The sequence below is a fragment of the Arachis hypogaea genome, chromosome 5 (genome assembly GCF_003086295.3).
Source record: "Arachis hypogaea cultivar Tifrunner chromosome 5, arahy.Tifrunner.gnm2.J5K5, whole genome shotgun sequence".
NCBI classification, from domain to species: Eukaryota; Viridiplantae; Streptophyta; class Magnoliopsida; order Fabales; family Fabaceae; genus Arachis; species Arachis hypogaea.
The window spans coordinates 107284353-107305528 of NC_092040.1; the positions used below are offsets into that span (position 1 = coordinate 107284353).

General features: G+C 31.3%; 3 protein-coding genes across 3 annotated transcripts; 1 reads left to right on the forward strand and 2 right to left on the reverse strand.

The window, feature by feature from the left end:
* Positions 1 to 2442: 2442 nt before the first annotated feature.
* Positions 2443 to 6060, reverse strand: LOC112802557 (serine/threonine-protein kinase 52). The gene is made up of 6 exons (XM_025845821.2): positions 5369 to 6060; positions 4807 to 4928; positions 3924 to 4120; positions 3638 to 3812; positions 3157 to 3291; positions 2443 to 3012 (listed from the first exon to the last, which is right to left on the reverse strand). Exons 1-6 carry the CDS (start codon positions 5694 to 5696, stop codon positions 2806 to 2808), a joined length of 1164 nt encoding a protein of 387 aa, XP_025701606.1. The 5' UTR covers positions 5697 to 6060; the 3' UTR covers positions 2443 to 2805.
* A 5673-nt stretch (positions 6061 to 11733) lies between these two features.
* LOC112802558 (transcription factor bHLH162) lies at positions 11734 to 15989 on the reverse strand. The gene is made up of 4 exons (XM_025845822.3): positions 15584 to 15989; positions 13253 to 14414; positions 12529 to 12870; positions 11734 to 11960 (listed from the first exon to the last, which is right to left on the reverse strand). The coding sequence occupies exons 2-4, from the start codon at positions 13403 to 13405 to the stop codon at positions 11874 to 11876; spliced, it is 582 nt and encodes a 193-aa protein (XP_025701607.1). The 5' UTR covers positions 13406 to 14414; positions 15584 to 15989; the 3' UTR covers positions 11734 to 11873.
* A 1482-nt stretch (positions 15990 to 17471) lies between these two features.
* Positions 17472 to 18125, forward strand: LOC112803958 (uncharacterized). Its single transcript, XM_025847404.1, has one exon. It carries the CDS (start codon positions 17472 to 17474, stop codon positions 18123 to 18125), a length of 654 nt encoding a protein of 217 aa, XP_025703189.1.
* Positions 18126 to 21176: the final 3051 nt, after the last annotated feature.

Sequence of the window (21176 nt, forward strand, 5' to 3'; positions counted from 1 at the left end):
ATAAACACAATAAATATTTAGAAATTACATCGAAAAGTAACATTTACTTCTTTACTCTTCTTTGTGGTTGTTTTCTTCTCTTTGGTGTCTCCTTGTTGTCAGATTCAGAATTAAACTGATACTCAGAGTCAGCCATCAACTGCATATTTGTTTTTCAGTCTATGCCCTCTAATTCCTTTGATGAGGAAGATGAGCACATAAGTAGCCCAATTTCATTCTGGAATAGTGTCCACATGAAAAATTGGTGGCATATGAACTGAAAAAAATTTGTTTATTGTTGTTGACAACAAGAAGCATTTCTAGATGAATAGAATGAATGTTCTCTTAAATTTTATCTGATTTTTAGGTCCATCCAGGCTCATCTCAATTAAAGACTTTGTCAAAAATGACAAAGAAGAACCTTTGAAGCCTTCTACAATTTCTTTCTGCTATTCATTGATTTCTTTATAGATAATTTTGTTTGGAAAGTAATCCCCTACAAGAGTAGTAAAAATATTTTAATAACACAAAAATAATGTAAAAAAAATACCGAAATTTGATTGATAGAATAGATTACAAAAAAAAATTTTACCGGATGAATTTAAGCCAAGAGCATCCCTTATCTTGGTAGGGGTGATCCTGATTTTCCCACACCGTGTGTCTAGGGAGCTATTATACAAATCAAAGGAATTAGCCAGTTCCTTCAGCAGTTTATGGGTCACATTCAAGCTCGAAAAATGTTTCATCACTCCAAATCTTAATTCGTCCACAAGATTTTTTTTCATCACTCGTTTTGCTGAAATCATGAATTTTCTGTAAATAAATAAAAATTATGTTATATAATTATATTTATACAACAAAAATAGAGTTGTTTTAACAATATATGCTTACATTATGTATTGGTACCTTCTTCTTTGAGATGTTCTTCTCAGCAACTTTTTTTATTGTCATTTTTACTATAAGGAATAAAGAATTAGGTTCATAGATAACAACACTATATTTAACTCATGAAAATCACTTAACTATGCACAAAATGAAAACCGAAGCACTATAGTAAGATTCTATGGTCTAATTACACTAAATTTAGGACAAAAACACCCATTGCATCTCAATTAAGTCAAAATGTACCGAAAGTGCTTACTGATTACTTGCCACAAGCTCAGTTCAAAACATGCAAATCACTCAAACATACACAAAAGACATGAAAATTACTCAAATATGCACAAAATGATAACAGAATCACTACAGCAATATTCTATGGTCTAATTACACCAAATCTAGGACATAAATCAATTGCATCTCAATTCAGTCAAAATGCATTGAATATACTTACTGATTACTAGGCACAAACTCAGTTCAAAACATGCAAATCACTCAAACATGAACAAAAAAGCACATACAAATCAATTTTAGATCAGAAAATATTAATATAAGTTAAATCACACCAGAAGCACTACAATAACATTCTTACACCGACCTAACATAGTTATCACAAATGAACATACGAAGAGAACATTCGTATCTACATTATCGCGAGAACACAAACTGAATCTGCTAAATATACAGAAATATGACTATTTAGTGTTTTGCGATCGCAAATGCGAAAGAGAAAAGTGAAAAATATGGACGATTTACCCTCAATAATCTTTCGTCTTCTCTTTTGTTGAAGATTTCGAACATAGCTCTGAGATTTTCTTAAACTTTCGCGAAGATTTTTACAAATTTTTGAAAGATTTTGAGCATAGTTTGAACTTTGAAGTTTCTTTGTTGCAGTTTTGAGGAAGACAATGAAACCATTTTTCATATTAATGTGTGCGGCTTCGAAACGTCATTCGCGTTAGTGAACAGTGGCGTCAGTGTGTGTTTTACATGCTCTCTGTTTTGAAGTTAGTTTTGTTGGGCTTAAGCCAACTTGGTTGAAATTAGATGCCAAAAAGGCTTCTAAGTGTTGCATAACTGCTCTATTTAAAGGATTGTCACTGACCAATGAATTGCTGTATACATAAGATGAGTTTCGAACTCCAAAATTTATTTAAACAAACTAATAAACTAGTCACAGAAGATTTTATTGCTTTTTTTTGGTCTTTGAGATTTTATTGCTTTATCATGTATAATATGCAACATTGTATACAATAATGTTGGGTCGATCAGGTTCAATATGTTTTTTCTGGATAATTTAAAATTAGGTTTGATATTAAAAATGACCCAATAAAAACTTAATTCTGAATCTAGCTAAAATGCTAAACCCCCACCGGATGACTCATACACTCCCTTACTAGTTAGCCGAGTTTTGGTGGTTGCCAAACACTATTGCAAGTTCTTAACTAACTTGAGTTGGTCAAGCGATTAGCTCACTTGTTCATTTAAGCAAATTTCAAGAATTTAAATCCCACCTTATGCATTTAACAATGACAAACTTTTAAATATACAAGTTTTCATTTCTCAAGCGAGGTGACCGAGTCATTGTAGAGATAAGAGCATGCTTAGCACATAGATCCAATTTAATCACTTCAATCATGATTACAACATAATGAAGATCGTACAAAGGTGATGACTTACAAGGCTATATGGGAAACATTGCGAAGCTATAAGTAGTACTCATACCCATAAAACCCCAAACCAAGAAAAAAGATAGTTTAGAATAAAATAAAACAAGAGGTATATGACTTTACACAAGAAATAAAACTTCACAAACTTCTTCCTATACCCTCTACTATACGTTCCTCTTAGTGGCATTCAAATCCTGTTTTCTGACCATAGACACATAATTGATACTTAGTGAGATATTACTTTAACCAAATAGTATGTTGGACCAAGGAGATAAGCTCAAGGCCCTCGGCTTTTGCGAAAGCAAAGACAGCCCTGCTGCTGATCAGGCGGGATCATACCTCCACCTTTCGATGTATCGATCGCCTCGAGCAAGGAAACTACCTCGTCCATCTCAGGTCGTTTATCAGGATTCGCGTCCCAGCATTTCTTCATTACGTTTGCTAGAGAGCTAGGACAACATCTTGGTATTTCTGGTCTCAGATTCTAAAATTTTAACAGAAAAATGTAATCAAATCATGATCATGGATTCAAAGTAAATGTGAATAACCCGTGACAAACATGTGCTGCTCAACTATGAGTTATAGCCAAAACCAGAAGATACACACACACACACACATATATATATACCTGGCGAACGACGGCTGAAGTAATCTCCGAGAAACTGAGGTCGGGATATGGCATGTCACAGCAATATATTTCCCATAAACAGATTCCAAAACTGTACACATCACATTTCCTGTTATAGGGGTTGCCATTTAAGACCTGGAAGCCACCACCCAATTTATGGATGAATATGTAGTTAGTTATACCATGTTTGTGAAGAAGAACTACTTAGTATTGTCCTACTAAAAAGAGTTGGTTATATGAATTAGAGGATGACATAGTATCTTGTCATAAATCAAATTTACCATGCTTTATCAGTAATTAAATTAGAAACTTTTAAGGTCACCCTCTTGTTTATATTGGCCCATGATATTCTGCATTATTAAGGACCCGAAAACCCATTTCAGATTAAATGAAATATGTTTTGGAAAAAGCAAGCGATTGCAGTAATGATCAACTCTGCCATACATGGAAGAACAATTTCTAACTGGTACTAATGACACACCTCGGGAGCCATGTAACCAAGGGTACCGGTCTCCCCAGTCATGTCATTTGGATTTGACGCTTCAACACGGGCGACGCCAAAATCAGCAATCTTAACCGTGCGTGTCTTATCCAACAGCATGTTCTCTGTCTTTACATCTCTATGAACAATCTTTTGAGAATGAAGGTAACTCAGCCTGCAACAAACGAGTAATTTGAGCCGTTATCTAGATAGATTATGAGAGTTGCTTTTCTGAACTTGCTAACCACTATGCAATCAATGAAAAAATATTGCATAAGCTAAATACCCTCTTGCAAGATCAAGTGCCAACTGGATGACAACCTTAAAAGCCAACTTTCTTCTTCGATTCTTTATCAGGAAAGATTTAAGCGCACCTCCAGCAAGATACTCCACAACAACACAGCAAATATTGCTTGGCAGGCTAATTAGACCATCATCAGTTTGTATCTGCAATTCTGAAGATCCCATTGTTGCTCCTATGAACTGAACAAGATGAAAGAGTTATTTGAAAATTTCATGACCAAAACCACTTATGTCCTAAAAAATAAGATGCTAGAACACCCAAATTGAGAATACATGTAATGAAGATGTAGAATAACTTTCTTTCTGTCAGAATAGAAGTGAAAATGGTGACATGTCGATGCTTCCAAAGTACAGATTTATTAAGATTTCCTTTTTTTTTTTTTAGTTCAAAAACTGTTTCAATAAGATTTGGTTATAAGCTATTTTGAACCTGAAATAAGCTAATCAACACAAAAGCAGGCATGATATATAAATTTCAAAGTATGGTGCTTTTTAAGCATGTCCAACCAAATGGAAGTTCCTATACACATCCATTTCCATTTTTTAGTGACTCTAATTTCAATAAATTTCTATGAAGTTATAGTGTCTTCCTATATCAATAGAGTATCCGATCAATTAAACACTTAAAAGTTTGAATTCTCTAATTTGCCGGACTTGATGTAGTAAACAAAGTCCTTGAAACTGCTATATGATCTGAAAACTTTAAGAACCTGATGTCACAAGTAAAACTGAAAGGAGTTATAAATAGGCATTAGAGGCGTCAATTGACTAACCCTCCGCAAAACAGCAGCTGATGATATGCTGTTATAACAACTAACAAGCTCAACCAACAACAACAAAATTAACTGAGAAGAAATGAAATTGACCTTTGTCACATTTGGATGATCAAGTTTATGCCAAACAGCAACTTCTTGTGTAAACGCCGACCTCAGGGCTGCGATTTCAGCATCTGTCCGTTGCCCTTCTTCACCATAGTCCAGCATTTTAACTGATCATTAAATAATAAACACAGGATTGGTTAACAGTGGAAATGAAAAAAAAAAAAAAAGAAAAAGAAAGCAAACCAATAACTTCATTGAAAGCACAAGCAATCTCAATATAACATTGAAGATATATTTTATTCCACAGTCACCACACAAAAACAACAAATCAGGATCGCATGAATTTTCATGTATGAGCCCCAACATGCAAAGAGATTCAAAGCTACTCATCATCAATCACTATAAAAGAAATGCAACGTAACTAACTGCCATAACTTTTGATCAAGTGCTTGATCCAACCGAATTTTGCTCCAAAAACTTAGACTATCAAAGAAATTGGCTATGCTTAGCCGTGATCCTATTGAATTAAAGTAATCAATAACAACAACAATAATAATAAAATTAATAAAAAAAATAGTAAACAGAGAAAGAGAAGAGAAGGGGTTACCAGCAACATCTTGGCCATCATAGACACCACGGTGGACAGTACCAAAAGTTCCACGGGCTATGACACCTTTAATGATGAGGTTAGAAGGGTCAATTTCCCACTCCTGCCTCTGCTTCTTGAAACTAGAAGAGACAACACTCTTCAACTTGGTGGCAGTGGCAACAGCAACAACATCTTGTTGTTGTTGTTCTTCTTCTTCTTCTCCACCTTGCTTCTGCTTGTTCTTCTCAATGGTCAGAACCTTGTTGAGGTGCCTCTCAAGCTGCTCATCAATGGTCTTGAGATCAATCTGATCAGCTCTAACAAATCCATCATTCCCTTCCTTCATCTCTTGTTCTTGTTCTTGTTCCTTGTGTCCTGAGAATTGTGTGGTTATTGGGGTAAGTAGGAATGTTGAGGTTCAATTATTTTGGGATGACGATGAATTGATGATGATCATTCTCTTGTTTGTGTTGTTAGAATTTGTTTGTTTGATTGATTGAGTCCGCAAAATTGCCGCGGAGACTCCAATCATCCAGTTGGGCACATGGAAATGCCCGGGGCACAGCGTGTGGCCACTGACCCACTTGGTCTCCTCCTTCTCCTTCTCCTTCTCTCCTCTTCTTTAACTCATTTTTTTTTTATAGGCTCTTTAACTCATTTATAATTTTCACTCTTACACTAGTGTTTAGCGTTAAGCGTTCATTGTTCTTCTATTTATTTATTTATTATTCTTTTTCTTGTCTTGTTTTTTATTCCTCACATTATTCTTCTTTTCAACTTCTTTTTGAACGGCGATTTTTCTTAAGATATTTTTTTATTTAATAATTTTGGAGAAGAAGTGATTTGCCAATATGAATATGAGTAGAGTCTATCGAAATCAAATTTAGCTAACAAAAAATTGTTAGTCTTCTAATTCGATTCATTAAGAATCGAATCTATTTTAATTCATAGAAATTGAGTTTATTTTATAACCGACTCATTAAAATTTGAGCTAATTTTAAAATTTATGATCTACTTACAGAAAATTCACATACTAATTTTAACTCACAAATATAATTTATATAAATAATAAAATATTATAGCACAAAAATAGAAATAAAGGATAATGGTATTAAGTAAATTTACATTTCTCGAAAGTATTTATGGAAAATATATTTTATCAATCCAACTATTAATCATAATAACATATAATGAAGATTATGTATACTGAATTTTATTTAAATCAGACATCAATAAACATAGTATGTAGAATTATTTTTGTTTATGTATATTTTTTTAATAAATTATGTTAAATTACTTTTCAAATATACAAAATGTATATCAAACAATTGACATAAATAGCATTTCTTTAATCATTGTGAATAAAATGCATTAGGATCGAGAGGATTTGAATTTTCTAAAGTTTGAACATGGATGAGGTATAATGGGTATTGATCTCGAAAAAAAAGGGTTTGAGAAGTGTTGTTGTGAAAGTTACTTGAAATTGAAGATTTAGAAAAGTCTGGCTTGTCAATCTATAAAGTGATTAATTAGATAAATTATTTAATGAGATTGAAGGGCTTATATCGTGTTTTAGTTAGATTGTTATTGGCTATGAATGATTATGTTCTATTTGAGTTAGTATACAACCTTGATCTCGAGTCTAGGGTGTCGTATTAGAGACCTCATACCCGTAAGCCGTATGTAACGGTCCAAGCCCCACCCAGTGAATAATAAAGGGTGCGGAGTAAAGTTTTCGTGGTGTTATTGATGAATTTGTTGAGGATTGTGATTTTAAGTTGAGATTATATGGATGATGAAGAGAAGTGAGATTAATATGAAGCTTATGATGAGAACTTGATTAAGTTGAGATATGTGCGAGAGATTATGATTGAGAATGACGATTATGTCAATAATGATGCGACGGGGATTATTATGATAATGGTAAATGATGATAATTGATTTTGATTGAGGATGATGATGGTAATGAGAGATGATGATGATTGATTTTGATTATAATTGTGAATAAAGTGAAATGAGATTGATGGTGAATTTGTTAACTAAATTGACTCTGATTGAGATATACCTATCTGAGTAGATGTAGTGGCGTTGTTCCACTTACTCCAGGTTATGGTTTGATTTTCTGGGGTAGATGCAAGAATGGTAGTTTTGTCCCGCTCGCTTTCAGTTTATATTTGAGTCTTTCGAGGTAAATGCAATGGTTTGCCCCCACTTGCTCCTGGTTGAGAATGATATGTGATTATTTAAAAATTTATCTGAGTCACAAATTTTTCTGGGTAAATGCAATGGATCGGCTCCACTTGCTCCAGGTTGAGATTTGAGATTCTATTGACCCTTCTTCGCAAGATGTAGTTGGACACTTATACTTTTTCGAATGTTCCCCCAATGCATTTGATATATGAATATGAACTTTTGAATTTGAAAATGCGTGCACGCAGGAATTGTCCAGGATTCACTACCGGACATGTCGGGTTTGGCTATATAACCGACAAATGAGCTCATCAATCATAGGGCAAACATGTATCATATGCATTTGTTTGGGTGTGCATCTTGTTTTTTGTTTGCCTATTTGAATAATTGTATCTATCTTCTATTGATCTAATTGTTCTATCTGTGCTCTCTTTTTGTGTATTCTTTGTATTGTTTTGTCTATGTTTGAAAACTGAAAGATCCTTCATGCTGGTGGTGGTGACGCTGAGGGTTGTTCCTAATGAAGTAATGGAGGTTGAGGCAAATTAGACTTGATATTGTCCTGATACTCCAGTTTATGTACTGATGGGTAGAAATGAGCGATGTAAGTTTGTTGGATAGAAAGCCCTTAGACATATCTTTGGTCATTTTTTCTTATTATCCAATTTACTTTACGAAATTGTAAACTAAAGAAAATTCATTATGATCTTTTTAAAGTAAATTTTCTCACATAACTTTTCCAAAAAGTTATTTAAAAAATAAACTGTTTTTATAATGAAATTCTTTCTATTTGCAAGTACTTCTTTATTTTGATGGTATTTTCTTTTCTACTGAGAACCCGAAAGTATAATATTCTCACCCCTTTTTATATCTAACACTTCAGTAATAGGTTCGGGAAGTTTTGGCTCGAAGCAACGACCGAACTATAGAGCTATATGTATTTGTATTTTTTGTTTTTGGTTTAGTTGAGATTTTTTTTTCTCGTCATTTGTCATTTTGAGTTTTTAACGAGGCAGGATTTGTATTTGAGGAATTTTGAATAAGTATATGTATTTAATATTATGTGAATATAATTATGTGATTAAGTGGTTTAAAGTAAAGACTTTTCGATTTTTTAATTAAAAATTCGGTTTGTATTCGCGAATGCTCAATATTAAATAAATATAATATAAAATTAAAAGAATAATGATAAATAACACCTAAACTTTTAGTGCAATTATGAAGTGCTAAAAATTAGAGTATTATAATTTAATACTATTTATTTCCAAATTAAACTTAAATAATATACCATATACTAAATACTTCGAATACTGAATTTTTTGTGGCGACCTACTATAGACTACGAACCAACTACAATCTAATGGTGTCTTATGAAGACAATTAATTTGTTATCTTAGATTAAAATATGATTTCCTTTAACAAATTCAGAAAGCATTTTGGCTAAATAACAAATTTTTGTGTTAACATTTAAAGATAACTTTTTTCTTCACCTTTGCAAAACAGGGCCTATAAACATCAGATACACATACACCCTTCCAAGTAATAGCGTAACAGAAATTTCAATTTTCTGGTGGATTGTGCGGCTCATCCAGTGAGTCATCTCCAACCCTTGTTTGTTGCACTCGCATTGAAATCAAAGCTCAAGAGGGATCTAGTACAACACACATGCCAACACCAAATTTCATTAAAGAGATTATCTATATCTTTGTAGGGGTGAAGCTCTTTGTATCTATATTTTTGTAGGGGTGAAGTTCTTTATCGTATAATTGACCTTATTTATTTGATGGTGATCACTTAGATAAAGACATTTATTTTATTTTTTTCTAAAAATATTTTTATGTTATATTTTAATTAGTTTTTGTATAATTTATTTGGTATTTCTCATTATATATTATTAAATTCCTTAAAAGATTTTTTTTTAAATTAAAAAACAATAAAAAACATTTAATTTGGACTAAAACCAAAAAATAATAGATTAACTCTTCGACTTTTTTTTAGATTATTTATATAAAAAAATATATCACATTCATCAAAATATATATATATATATATATATATATATATATATATATATATATATATATATATATATAACAAGCTCTAACCTCTTAAAATTTTTATAAATAAAAAAATAATTAATTTATATTCATACAATATATAAAATAATTACTATATTATTATTATATTATAGATTAAAATTCACTAATTTGAATTTTCTTTTCGTTTTTAATGTAAGCATTAAAAATAAATAAAATTTTTATACCTAAATGTAGTGTAACAAAATATATATAATATTAATTAGTTCTTAAAAAATTCTAAAAAAATAGTTTCTTTCATTTTAGTAAAATAACTATTTATTAAAGTAGACAAATTAATTATTTTCTTCTTATATACAGTTTTTTTAAGACATAAAAATAATTAATTAGAACATTGGTTAAGATAATTAAAGTCACTATTTCATTAAAATTTTAATTTAAAGAGAAATCCTAGTTAATTTTGGTATAGAAATTTTGAATTTGAAAACATTGATAAAAATTATATTAAATTTTGATTTATTTTATTCTCATTTAAATTAATTACTACATAAGTTAAAGTTCTGTTTTGAAGTTATATTCGAGCTTTAATCTGATTTTTAAAGTTTCAATTTACTTAGTTTGATTTTTTAACTTAGGTATCCGTGACTCATATTAGGGTTTTAAGTGTTTAGCTGGAAAAAAAATTAAGGTAAAAAAATTCAATTGTCACATCAAATAGTCGCTAGAACGTATAAATGTAGCAGTTGTTAGTCCATCTCAGCATGTCGTTAACGATTTTGTGAGTCTGTGACAAAAATAATATCAGGAACTAAAGTGAATCATAACTATTAAGTTGGGAGAGTAAATTGAGTAAATCGAAATTTTTGAAATTAGATTGAAATACAAACATAATTTCAGAGACTAATAAGTATTATCTCTTTGTTGACAATTAAGTTGTTTTAATGGTAATTAAGATCTAATAATGGTTTATAATAAAAAAACAGTCTTTTGCAATAATGAACCTATAGTAGTAGTTAGGGGTGTTCATAGATTAAATCATATTCATAAATTCACAGTATTTATCCGTATCTGATCTGTAATTTGTGGATATAATCTGATCTATAAGATGATCGGATTGGATCGAATCAGATCCACACTCTAATCAGATAGAAGTAAATATGTTTAAGAAAATCGGATCCACACTCTTATTATTATTATTATTATTATTATTATTATTATTATTATTATTATTATTATTATTATTATTTTTGTATTTTTTTATTTTTATTCATATTTTAATTATAAACATAAATATAATTTGATTATATTATTTATGAAATGTGACTATCGATGTAGATAAAATTTGGTTATATTCCTTATATATAGTTTCATTGTATTGTATTGCTTATAAAGTTAGATTATAATTATGACAATAGAATTGTTCTGGTATTTTTATATTTGTGACTAATTAGTGGTGTTAAAACATTACTCTTAGTTATAAATAAGGTTTATAATTTAAAAAATTAAAGACTCAATTAAAAAGATACGAAAAAGATGATGTTAAAATATTCTAACTCTTTAAAATAAAAATATTCGAAATTCAATTAAAAATTATTTAAAACTCAATAAAAATTTGTATTCAATGTGTTTTGTATTAAATATATTTAATAACCTATTATATTATATTGGTTGAAATTACCTTTTATAATGTTAATTTTCTAATAACACTTTATTAAAAAAAACTATTTTTTAGAATTTTTTAAAAATTAATTAATATTATATATATTTTATTACACTACATCTTGTTATAAAAAAATTATTTATTTCTAATGCTTATATTAAAAATGAAAACAAAATTTAAATTAGTGAATTTTAATCTATAATATAATAATAATAATATAATAATTGTTTTATATATTGTATGAATATAAATTAATTAACTTTTTATTTGTAAAAATTTTAAGAGTTTGTTATATATATATTTCGATGAATATGATATATTTTTTTATATAATTAATTAAAAAATCTAATAATTAATCTGTTATTTTTTTGTTTTAGTCTAAATTAAATATTTTTTATTATTTTTGAAAAGAAAATTTTTTAAAAAATTTAATAATATGTGATGAAAAACACGAATAAATTATATAAAAATCAATTAAAATATAACATAAAAATATCTTTAAAAAAGATAAAATATGTATCTTTATTTTATTTATGATTTTACCGTGAGTACAATAATAGTTCATGATCCTTGTACTAAGTGCCACATGCCGAACATCTAATGGTTAGCTACGTGATGCAATCGTAAAGTCTTCAAATTAGTCCCACATTTCTATTGGAGCAATAAACTTCTGAAGCCTCTCATGCACCCTTGATGTTTCTACCCCAACTCTTGCTATTTTATCCTGTTTAAATTAAAGTAGATCGCCATTCAATAAAATGATGAAATGAGATTTTTTTTTTATTCTCATAAATATAGTTATCAAAATTAAATCGGCCTAATCAGTTCAACTAAAAAAACAGTTCAAACCGGATTGAGCTGTTCAAAACTGGACGGTTTGCGCGAACAGCAGGAAAATCAAAATCAATGTCAAATGGTGTACAAGCACACATCCCTTGCACATGTGATTTATTAACTCTCTAGGCGACGCTTAACTTCTTTTAAAAAGGAGAATGCAAAGAAATTATATAACTATGACCAAGTCATCCAATTCAATTGTGATCTATCTTATGAATTAATAATCCAATAACCTAAATGGAATCGATTATTGATTCAGTTTTGATAATTATATGTACATAACTAATGATAAAAGAAATTAAGATAATTATTTGCTCTCTATTTTAGGATTCATGTTTTCTTTCCTCTAAATAATTGTCTTTATTTTAATTAGATTTTATTTGGAAAATAATATTAGTCAACCCAGATGGCTAATTACATGAAGAAAATTATTTGAAAATTAAACTGAAAAGTACCTGAGCATGAACAATGTAAAATATTTTGTCCCCCACAGTTGAGAAGCTTGCAGTAACAACTTCAGCACCTTCTTCCTCAAGAACATTAATAACTTCATATAACATGAAGGTCTTGTTTCTCAATCCACAAACCAACACAACTTCTATGCCGGAGCCAAATTCTCTCAGCTCAAGCAGTGGCAATTTTGTGTCCATATTTTTGCACATTATTGTATTATTGTTGTTGTTTTTTGACTCCATCATGACATGCTGCTTCTGCTTCTTCAACTCCTCTATTCTTTCTCTCATATGCTTTATGTACCTTGCTGCCAGATCCAGCTGGTCTTGCTGTGTTAGTGTCTCCTAAACTTACACAAATATCAATTCGTTCAATTTTCTTAATTAAAGAATTTAAAAAATGAAAATATAATCTAAGAATAATATATACTAGATAATCAATTTTTTTTAACCATGATTAACCAATTTTTTTTAAATTATTTTATTTATCTTAAATTCTAGCCTAAATTATCAAGCCTTAACTGTAGATTTTAAATTATAAATTCTAAAAAAAGTTGGTTAATATTGACCAACTAAAAATTAATTATATATATATATATATATATATATATAGAGAGAGAGAGAGAGAGAGAGAGAGAGAGAGAGAGAGAGAGAGAGAGAGAGAGAGAGAGAGAGAGAGAGAGAGAGAGAGAGAGAGAGAGAGAGAGAGAGAGAGAGAGAGAGAGACCTTGGATTTAGAATATTGTGTGAATCTATGGTTGGGAGGAATAAGAGAAGTGAGCTTGAAGCAGAGAGATTTCATGTGAATTCTGCGGTTCCTCTCAATGGTTTTGCGATCAAGTTTGGAAGGCTCATTACTTGTGCTAATTGCTTTCTTCATGTTCCCTAATCAACTCCACTCAATGCCACAAACAAGTACTTTAGTTTTTGTGTTGGATCAGCATAGACATATATATGTATGTTATTAGGACGATTAATGAAAGTTTAATCAGTTTGTGAGGACAGAGAGGTTAGAAGCTTATATAGAGACAAGAGGCTAAGACTAACACGGAGAAGAAAGTGGTCTGTGCATGATAGTTGCGTAATATTCCATTCATTATTGGATCTGTAATTATTCATCTTTGTTTGTTGCTAACAAATTAAAACTTTAAGGCCCAAGCCAACAATAATGACAACTAACTTCTCTCTGGATTCTGCTTATGTACAGTCATGGTCTATCTCTTTCGCCACATGCAATGTTTATATATTATTAGTAACTTGGTACTTTTTTAGATTATTACTATATATGGATGCATACTGTTGTGATGATGCTTATTTAATTTTCAACAAATCGTTTTAGGCTACAATCTTTCATCATATGTCTCTGTCATAGGAGTGATTCTATTTTAAATAATTATTAGAGAGAAATTATATGTCAATCTCATCTAATTCTTTCTTAACACAAATTATGTCGTTCCAACTTCTTAATTATTTAAATGGTATTTGTCATATAATAATTTTAATCTTTAGGACACGTCGTTATTCTTGTTATGTTTTAAAACCGTGACTTAAAGATTTAATTTCCTACGATCACACTTATGGACTGTAACTACTATATATAAAAAAATACTTTATATAGTGTTACTGTTATTAACAGTTACACTTATGGTATTTGTTCTCTGTTTGTTGTATTTCTTCAATCTTCAATCGTTGCTCTGCTACTATGATTCTGTGATGATGTCCCTGTCAATTTTGTCGTCAGCTATTTTACTTCTGTTCTTGTGTTGACAATGGTGGCCAGGGGACCGTGGAATGAGATATACTAATTAAGAAAGATGCAAGACCTTACGTAATCAACTAATTAATCATATACCGCGTTGGCTGGAATCAAGGGCGTGGTCCCAGTCACCCTGTTAGTTAAAGGTATTTATGAGCTACATTAGTATTAAATAAAACTGAAAAAATTGATAAAACAATAAAGTAAAAAATTAATTACTATTAATTTTATAATTTTTATAAAATATATATTTTATTATTTTAATTTAAAAGTGATTAATTTTTTATTTTATTATTTTAAAAAAAATTCCTCTAAAGATATTGAACATTTATTAATGAGAAAAAACATAACATCCACAAAACAAAAGGGTAAAACAATTCTTACTCGAACAACAACGAAATAGAAAAAAAATTCAAATAGATTAAGGTTTGGTTTGGTAAAATTTTTTGAAGAGGTGTTTGTGTTTTTTAATAGCCCAAACTCTTTATTTTGTGTTTGATAAATCAAAAAATCTATGCTTGCAACTTTTAAAAGATTGGGATATTTTTAAAAGCACCTCAGATAGAATTTTTTAAAGTTGACTGATACTTTTCAAATTGTAAAAGTCTAATATAATTTCGAATATTAACTAATTTTTAAATTTAATACTTGTATTTATGTCTATTATAATATTTTTAAATTTTAAATGCTATTTTACCAAACGTAATTGTTGTTGCTTGTGTTTATTGAAAACTATTTTTAATTTGATTTATCAAACATAAATGCTATAACTTTTAAAAAATTATCTTTTAAAAGTTAGTTTTTATAAGCTACTTTTAAAAAGTAAAAATTTTACCAAACTAAGCAAGTTTTTTGAAGAGGTGTTTGTACTTTTTAAAAGCATAAACTCTTCATTTTGTATTTGGTAAATCAAAATGACCATGTGCTTGAGTTTGCAGCTTTTAAAAGATGGGATGCTTTTGAAAGCAATTAAAATGAAGCTTTTTAAAGTTAGTTTGTATTTTTTAAAATTTAAAAATCTAATATAACTTCATATAATAACTAATTTTTAAATTTTACGCTTAAATTTATGTCTTTTATATAATTTTTAAATTTTAAAAACTATTTTACCAAACATAATTATTAGTGCTTGTGTTTATTAAAAGTCATTTTTAATTTGATTTACCAAACATAAATGTTACATTTTTTAAAGAGCTATTTTTTATAAACTATTTTTAAAGAATAAAAATTTTACCAAACTAAACCTAAGCACTACAATAGAAAAAGAAAAAAAAAAAAAAGAGAGAGAGAGAACGTTCATACTGCTTTAGCAAAAAATTCTTCAGTTAGTGATGATGCTGAGGCCATGACTTCTTGAGGAAAGAGGTCGATTTTCTAAAAAAATTCTTATTTTTAACGTTCCAGCTTTTCTAGAGAATGGAGGCGACAAAGCTGATTTTCCTTGTAAGGCTTGTAATCAATCTCCTTCCGATTTTGTTTTTTTGAGCATGGCTAAATTGAACGCTTTCAAATATTTAGAGTTCAACTCCTCTTGATTCTTCTTTCTGCGCAAAGTATCATATTCAATCTATTGCATTCTTCGTTCTCTTTATCTCACCAAAATTGTATTATTTGTCTTTGAATATCTTCAATGAGCATGTTAGGCAATTTAAAACAACCCAGTGTATATATTATATTGCGTGCAAAACCAACCAACTTGATAAGAATTTACCTTTCACTTATTGACAGAGTAGTAAACTATACTTTTAATATTGGAATTTTTTTAGTCACCTTATCTTTTATATAACTGAATGTCTCCTTCTTTAATATGAAATAAAATAACCGAAAGTAATTCGAAGTACTTATCCTAAGAGCGAATATGAAAAACTCTTCGGACAATTAAAAAGGTGTCTCGGATCTGCTGAGGCGTGTTAAAGCTGAAGAAAACAAATGATTTATTAAAGTTGATTCCCTGCCTACTAATCTCACTAATCTTATCCATATATATATATATATATATATATATATATATATATATATATAAAATTAACTCTTTAAATAAATGAATAAACCAACGTTGGTTGGAAGGGGAAAGAAAACGGTAAATATAGGTAGATAATTAAATTAGTTTTTAAAAAATTACACATTTTTTAAATTAATTTTTAAAAATATTTTTATTAAAATTTATTTTTTAAATATTTTAAATTCGTCATATTAATTATTTTGTTATTTTGTTAATGATATCAAAATTTATTAATATAATACATTAAGTAATACTATAATATATACCTAAAAATTTTAATTGACTATTAACATAATAAGTTTATGAAAGATCAAATCAAAACTTAATTGAAGAAAGAACTTGAAGTATTAGAATTTCTCGGTGATGGAAAGTTGAGAATGGTGAAAGAACTTAAGAGGAAACATAGATTAAATATGTTAGGTTTGGTAGAGACTAAAAGATAATTAGTGACAAGGTTTGATGTTTTGAAAATATGGGGGAATAGTGACGTAGAGTGGGAATATGTGGGGTCTAATGGTGCATATGACATGTTGTTGTTAATATGGGGGATGATGGTTTCTTTAATATGAGAAATTGCTATAAAGATGAGCGATGGTTATGTGTTAAAGGGGTACTCTCGGAGAATTCTATTAACTGTGCTTTTTTCTTGGTTTATGGTGCTCATACTAAAGATGAAAACTTGTTGTGTGGGAGGAGTTGAGTTACGTGGCTGGCTTGTGTCCGGGCGTGTGTTGTTATATGGGGGACTTCAATGAGATTTCACAGGTGGAAAAAAGGCGAGGCTCAGATAGCTTTCCTTTGTCGGCGCAAGATTTTAAGAATTGGATAAATGACATGGGTTTGGTAGACTTGCCAATTACTGACCGTAAGTTTATATGGTTCAGAGGACAGTCCTATAGTAATATTGATGGAGCTTTGGTTAGTTTGGAATGGTTTGAGGCATTTCCAGAGACCCGTCTGAGAAGTGGTCCACGGGGATTGTTTGATCACTGCCCTATTATAGTGGAAGATAAGAAGCTAAGGGACGGACCGAGGCTGTTCCGAACTCTAGATTCGTGGTTTACTCATGAAGGATTTCTAAGAATGGTGAAGGAGGAATAGCGAGGGTTAGGAGAGGTACAATTCACCGATAAACTCAATGCGTTGATGGATCTGTTGGAAAGATAGCATAGAGACAACTTTGGGAATATGGACAAGAAAATTATGAAGTTTGAGGAAGAGATTAAGAAGATTGATGACATGGTCGGTAATGGGACGTATGATGGGACAGTGGAAGCAAGAAGGAGGGCACTAGTTACTTGTTGCGAGAAATGGTATGTGAGGAAAGAACTACATTGGAAGCAGATGTCGATGTCGAGGCATGCGAGGGACATAGATAAAAATACGAGATATTTCTACAACTTAGCTTCTGCGAGAAAGAGGAATAATAGGATTGATGCTCTGATTATTAATGGAAGATTGATAAGGAATCAAGTTAGGATTAAGATTGCTATCACGGAGTTTTATAAGGGCTTACATCATCAAGAGAAGTCGCCTATGGTGGGTTTCAGAGATGGTCTGGTGGAAAGAATTAGCGAGGAGGATGTTTTGGCTTTAGAAATGCTACCAACACCTGAGGAGGTTAGAGAGGAAGTGTGGGATTGTGAATCTTCCAAGGCTCCAGGAAGTGATGGCTACAACATGAATTTCATTAAGAAATGTTGGGATGAAATCAGCTCGGAGTTCACGACAGCGATACTGGGCTTTTCCAATCTTTCAGGTTGCCGTCAGATGCCAATGTCACTTGGGTGGTGCTGGCCCCCAAGTTTACTGGTGCTAAAGAAATCAAAGATCCGCGTCTGATAAGTATGGTGGGGTGTGTGTATAAGGTAATCTCGAAGTTCCTGGTTAGGAGAATGAGAGATGTTATGCCAGGGTTAGTAGGTGAGATGCAGAGTATGTTTGTCAAGGGTCGGAAGATTTATCATGGGGTCCTCATTGTATGTGAAACTGTTCAGTAGATCAAACAGAGGAAGAAGGAAGCAGCAATAATAAAGCTAGACTTCTGACGGAAGATAAATGTCGGTCTAGAATTTCTCAAATGAATTTTATTGCAAGTATATATCCAAACCGACAAACAACCCTCAATCAAAGTTTAATTTGTTTGTCACTTAAGCCAAACCCAATAAAAATAACCAAAGTATTTAAACCTCGTGCCGTCTCTCAAGAAATTACAGAGAAGTGTGCATATTATTGGTTATGATTGTATCTTTTGGGGTTTTGGCTTTGTGAACAAGAAGATAAATTGTAAGAAAATAAACTAACAACTAATATGAGTCTTGGCAAGGATCCAGAGTTAAGGTTTCCTATCTTGGAATATCGATCACAATATGATGATTACAAAGGATTAATTCCACTTAGTTATCCTCTAATAATTGAAGGAAAGTCAAGTGGACATAATTGGGTCTAGAACCAACTAACAACCCTAAATCACCAATAGAACTGGACATCAATAATCTCAAGGGACCTAAGTTCTCAATCACAAGCCAAGAGTACCAAAATCTACTCTAAAATCCAACCAAGTATTTTATCAAACACTTGGTAGGCATAAAAGGAAAGCATAGTAAATTTGCAAGAATAATAAAATCTACAACTACCCAAAGTAAGAAAATAACAATAACAAAGCAATTAAACAATAAGAACATCAAACATAAATTGTATTAATGGAAATCAAAGGAAACAAGAGTGCATGAATAATAAAGTGAACAAGTACAAGAAATAACAAATAAAGATAAAAGAGACAAGATGCTAGAACAAGAAATAGTAAAGGAAACTAAATCAAAACAATAATTAAAACCTAGATCTAAGAGAAATTAACCTAAATCTAACCTAATTCTAGAGAGAAGAGAGTTTTTCTCTCTATAAACCTATCCTAAAACATGGTGAAAACTCAACTATGACTACTTGGTTCATCCCCCTTCAATTCTTGGGTTCAAAAGCATCATAAATGAGTTGGATTTGGGCCTCCTTGAGCTCAGAAATCTCCCCCAGTGTATTCACTTTAATGAGGTCGCGTGACCAATATCACGCATGCGCGTCGCTTGGCAAAATTCCTTCTCAAGCATAAGCGTGGATGATGCGTGCACGTGGCCATGAATCCTCCAAATGCTCATTTTTTCACGAGTTCTCCACTGTGCATGCTTTTTTCTTCTCTTTCTTGATCCATTCCTTGCCCTTTTAATCCTAAAATCACTAACAAACATATCAAGGCATCAAGTGGAATCAAAAGTGAATTAAAATTTAACTATTTTAAGGACTAAAAAGTATTTTTTCAATCATTAAGCACAAATTATGAGAGAATTATAAAACTATGCTATTTTAGTGAATAAATGTGAGAAAAGTTGATAAAATCCACCAAATAAGACACAAGATAAATCATAAAATTATGATTTATCAACTTTCAGAAATCATATGATAGAGTCAAGTAGAGCTTTGTAGACCTTGTATTGTAGAAGATGGAATCTAGATGAAGTGGAGGGGGTGGGTTATGGAGTCTATCAGTACGTGCTCTATGTCAGTATTGATAAATGGTTCGCCATCCAAACCGTTCAAGATGGAAAGAGGCTTGCGACAAGGTGATCCCCTGTCCCCGTTTTTGTTCGTACTTGTTGTTGATGTCCTAAATAGGATGATTGGAGAGGCGGTGAGAAACGGTCGTATATCGCCATTGTTGGTTGGGCGAGATCATATTGAGTTGTCGCATTTCTAGTTTGCAGATGATACTGTTTTATTCTGTCCCCCCTGAGGAAGAGACCATCAAGAATTACAGGAGGCTGCTTCGTTGCTTTGAGCTGATGTTAGGTTTAAGTATTAACTTTGATAAATCAATCTTGATTCCTATTAATTGTAGTGAGCAGTGGGTACAACGTATATGTAGTGTGTTGGGCTGTAAGCAAGCCACTCTTCTAGTTAAATATCTAGACATCTTGTTAGGAGCAAACCCAAGGTTGGTTAAGATGTGAAAGCCAGTAATAGATAAAGTGGAGGAAAGGTTTAGCCTCTGGAAGGCCAAGGTACTCAATAAGGCCGGTAAATTGAATAGGCTTCTGGTTTATTATTTGAGCTTGTACAAGATGCCAAAGGCAATCGCAGAGAAACTGATTTCCTTGTAGAGAAGGTTTCTATAGAGTAAAGAGGATGGGAGGAATGTTATGGCTCTGGTTAAGTGGGAAGTGGTGCAGGCTCCTAAAATGTTAAGTGGGTTGGAAGTTGGGGATGCTATGATACGAAACACAGCTCTTTTGTTTAAATGGTGGTGGCGATTTTCTAAGGAGGAGTGTCCGTTGTGGAAGAAAGTAGTCTGTTCCTGTAACAACCTGAATCCAAATGAACTTCTGTCCTCACAGGAATTACCTGTTCGAGGGGGTCCGTGGAAGGATGTTTGTCAGTTACAGTTCAAGAACCAATAAGTCAGACAGAAGATGATTACTGGGTTGTCCATGGAGGTGGGTGACGGGCGACGAACTCGGTTTTGGGAGGATGTCTGGATTCATGGAGGTTCTTTGGATGATTGGTTTCCAAAGCTCTTCTTGGTTTCAAACTAAAGAGGATCAGTGATAGGGGATTGTGGGTTTTGGGATGGTTTAGCTTGGATATGGAATTTTCAGTGGAGGAGGGAATTGTTCCAATGGGAGTTAGATCTAGTGAACTAGCTCCACCACACTTTGAGACTAGTCAAACTTGCACATGGAAAAGAAGATAGAGTGGTTTGAAAATATGATAAACAAGGAATTTTTTCTACTAATTCATTTGTGCAGGTGTTGCAGGTGGAACTGGTCCCGAAGGATATATCAAGTTACAGCTTTACTAGGAGTATTTAGAAAGGTCTTGTCCCACCTAGAGTAGAGCTGTTTA

Bases quoted from the DNA above. Each gene is read 5' to 3' on its own strand.
- LOC112802557 (XM_025845821.2), bottom strand. From the start codon at position 5,696: ATGAAGGAAGGGAATGATGGATTTGTTAGAGCTGATCAGATTGATCTC. The intron at 4,929-5,368 runs GTAACCCCTTCT...TTTAATGATCAG, and splicing joins TGATGGCCAAGATGTTGCTG to TTAAAATGCTGGACTATGGT. The intron at 3,013-3,156 runs GTATATATATAT...TTAAAATTTTAG, and splicing joins CTTCAGCCGTCGTTCGCCAG to AATCTGAGACCAGAAATACC.
- LOC112803958 (XM_025847404.1), top strand. From the start codon at position 17,472: ATGGACAAGAAAATTATGAAGTTTGAGGAAGAGATTAAGAAGATTGAT.
- LOC112802558 (XM_025845822.3), bottom strand. From the start codon at position 13,405: ATGAAGAAAGCAATTAGCACAAGTAATGAGCCTTCCAAACTTGATCGC. The intron at 12,871-13,252 runs GTCTCTCTCTCT...GTGTAAGTTTAG, and splicing joins CACAATATTCTAAATCCAAG to GAGACACTAACACAGCAAGA. The intron at 11,961-12,528 runs GTACTTTTCAGT...TAATTTAAACAG, and splicing joins TTTACATTGTTCATGCTCAG to GATAAAATAGCAAGAGTTGG.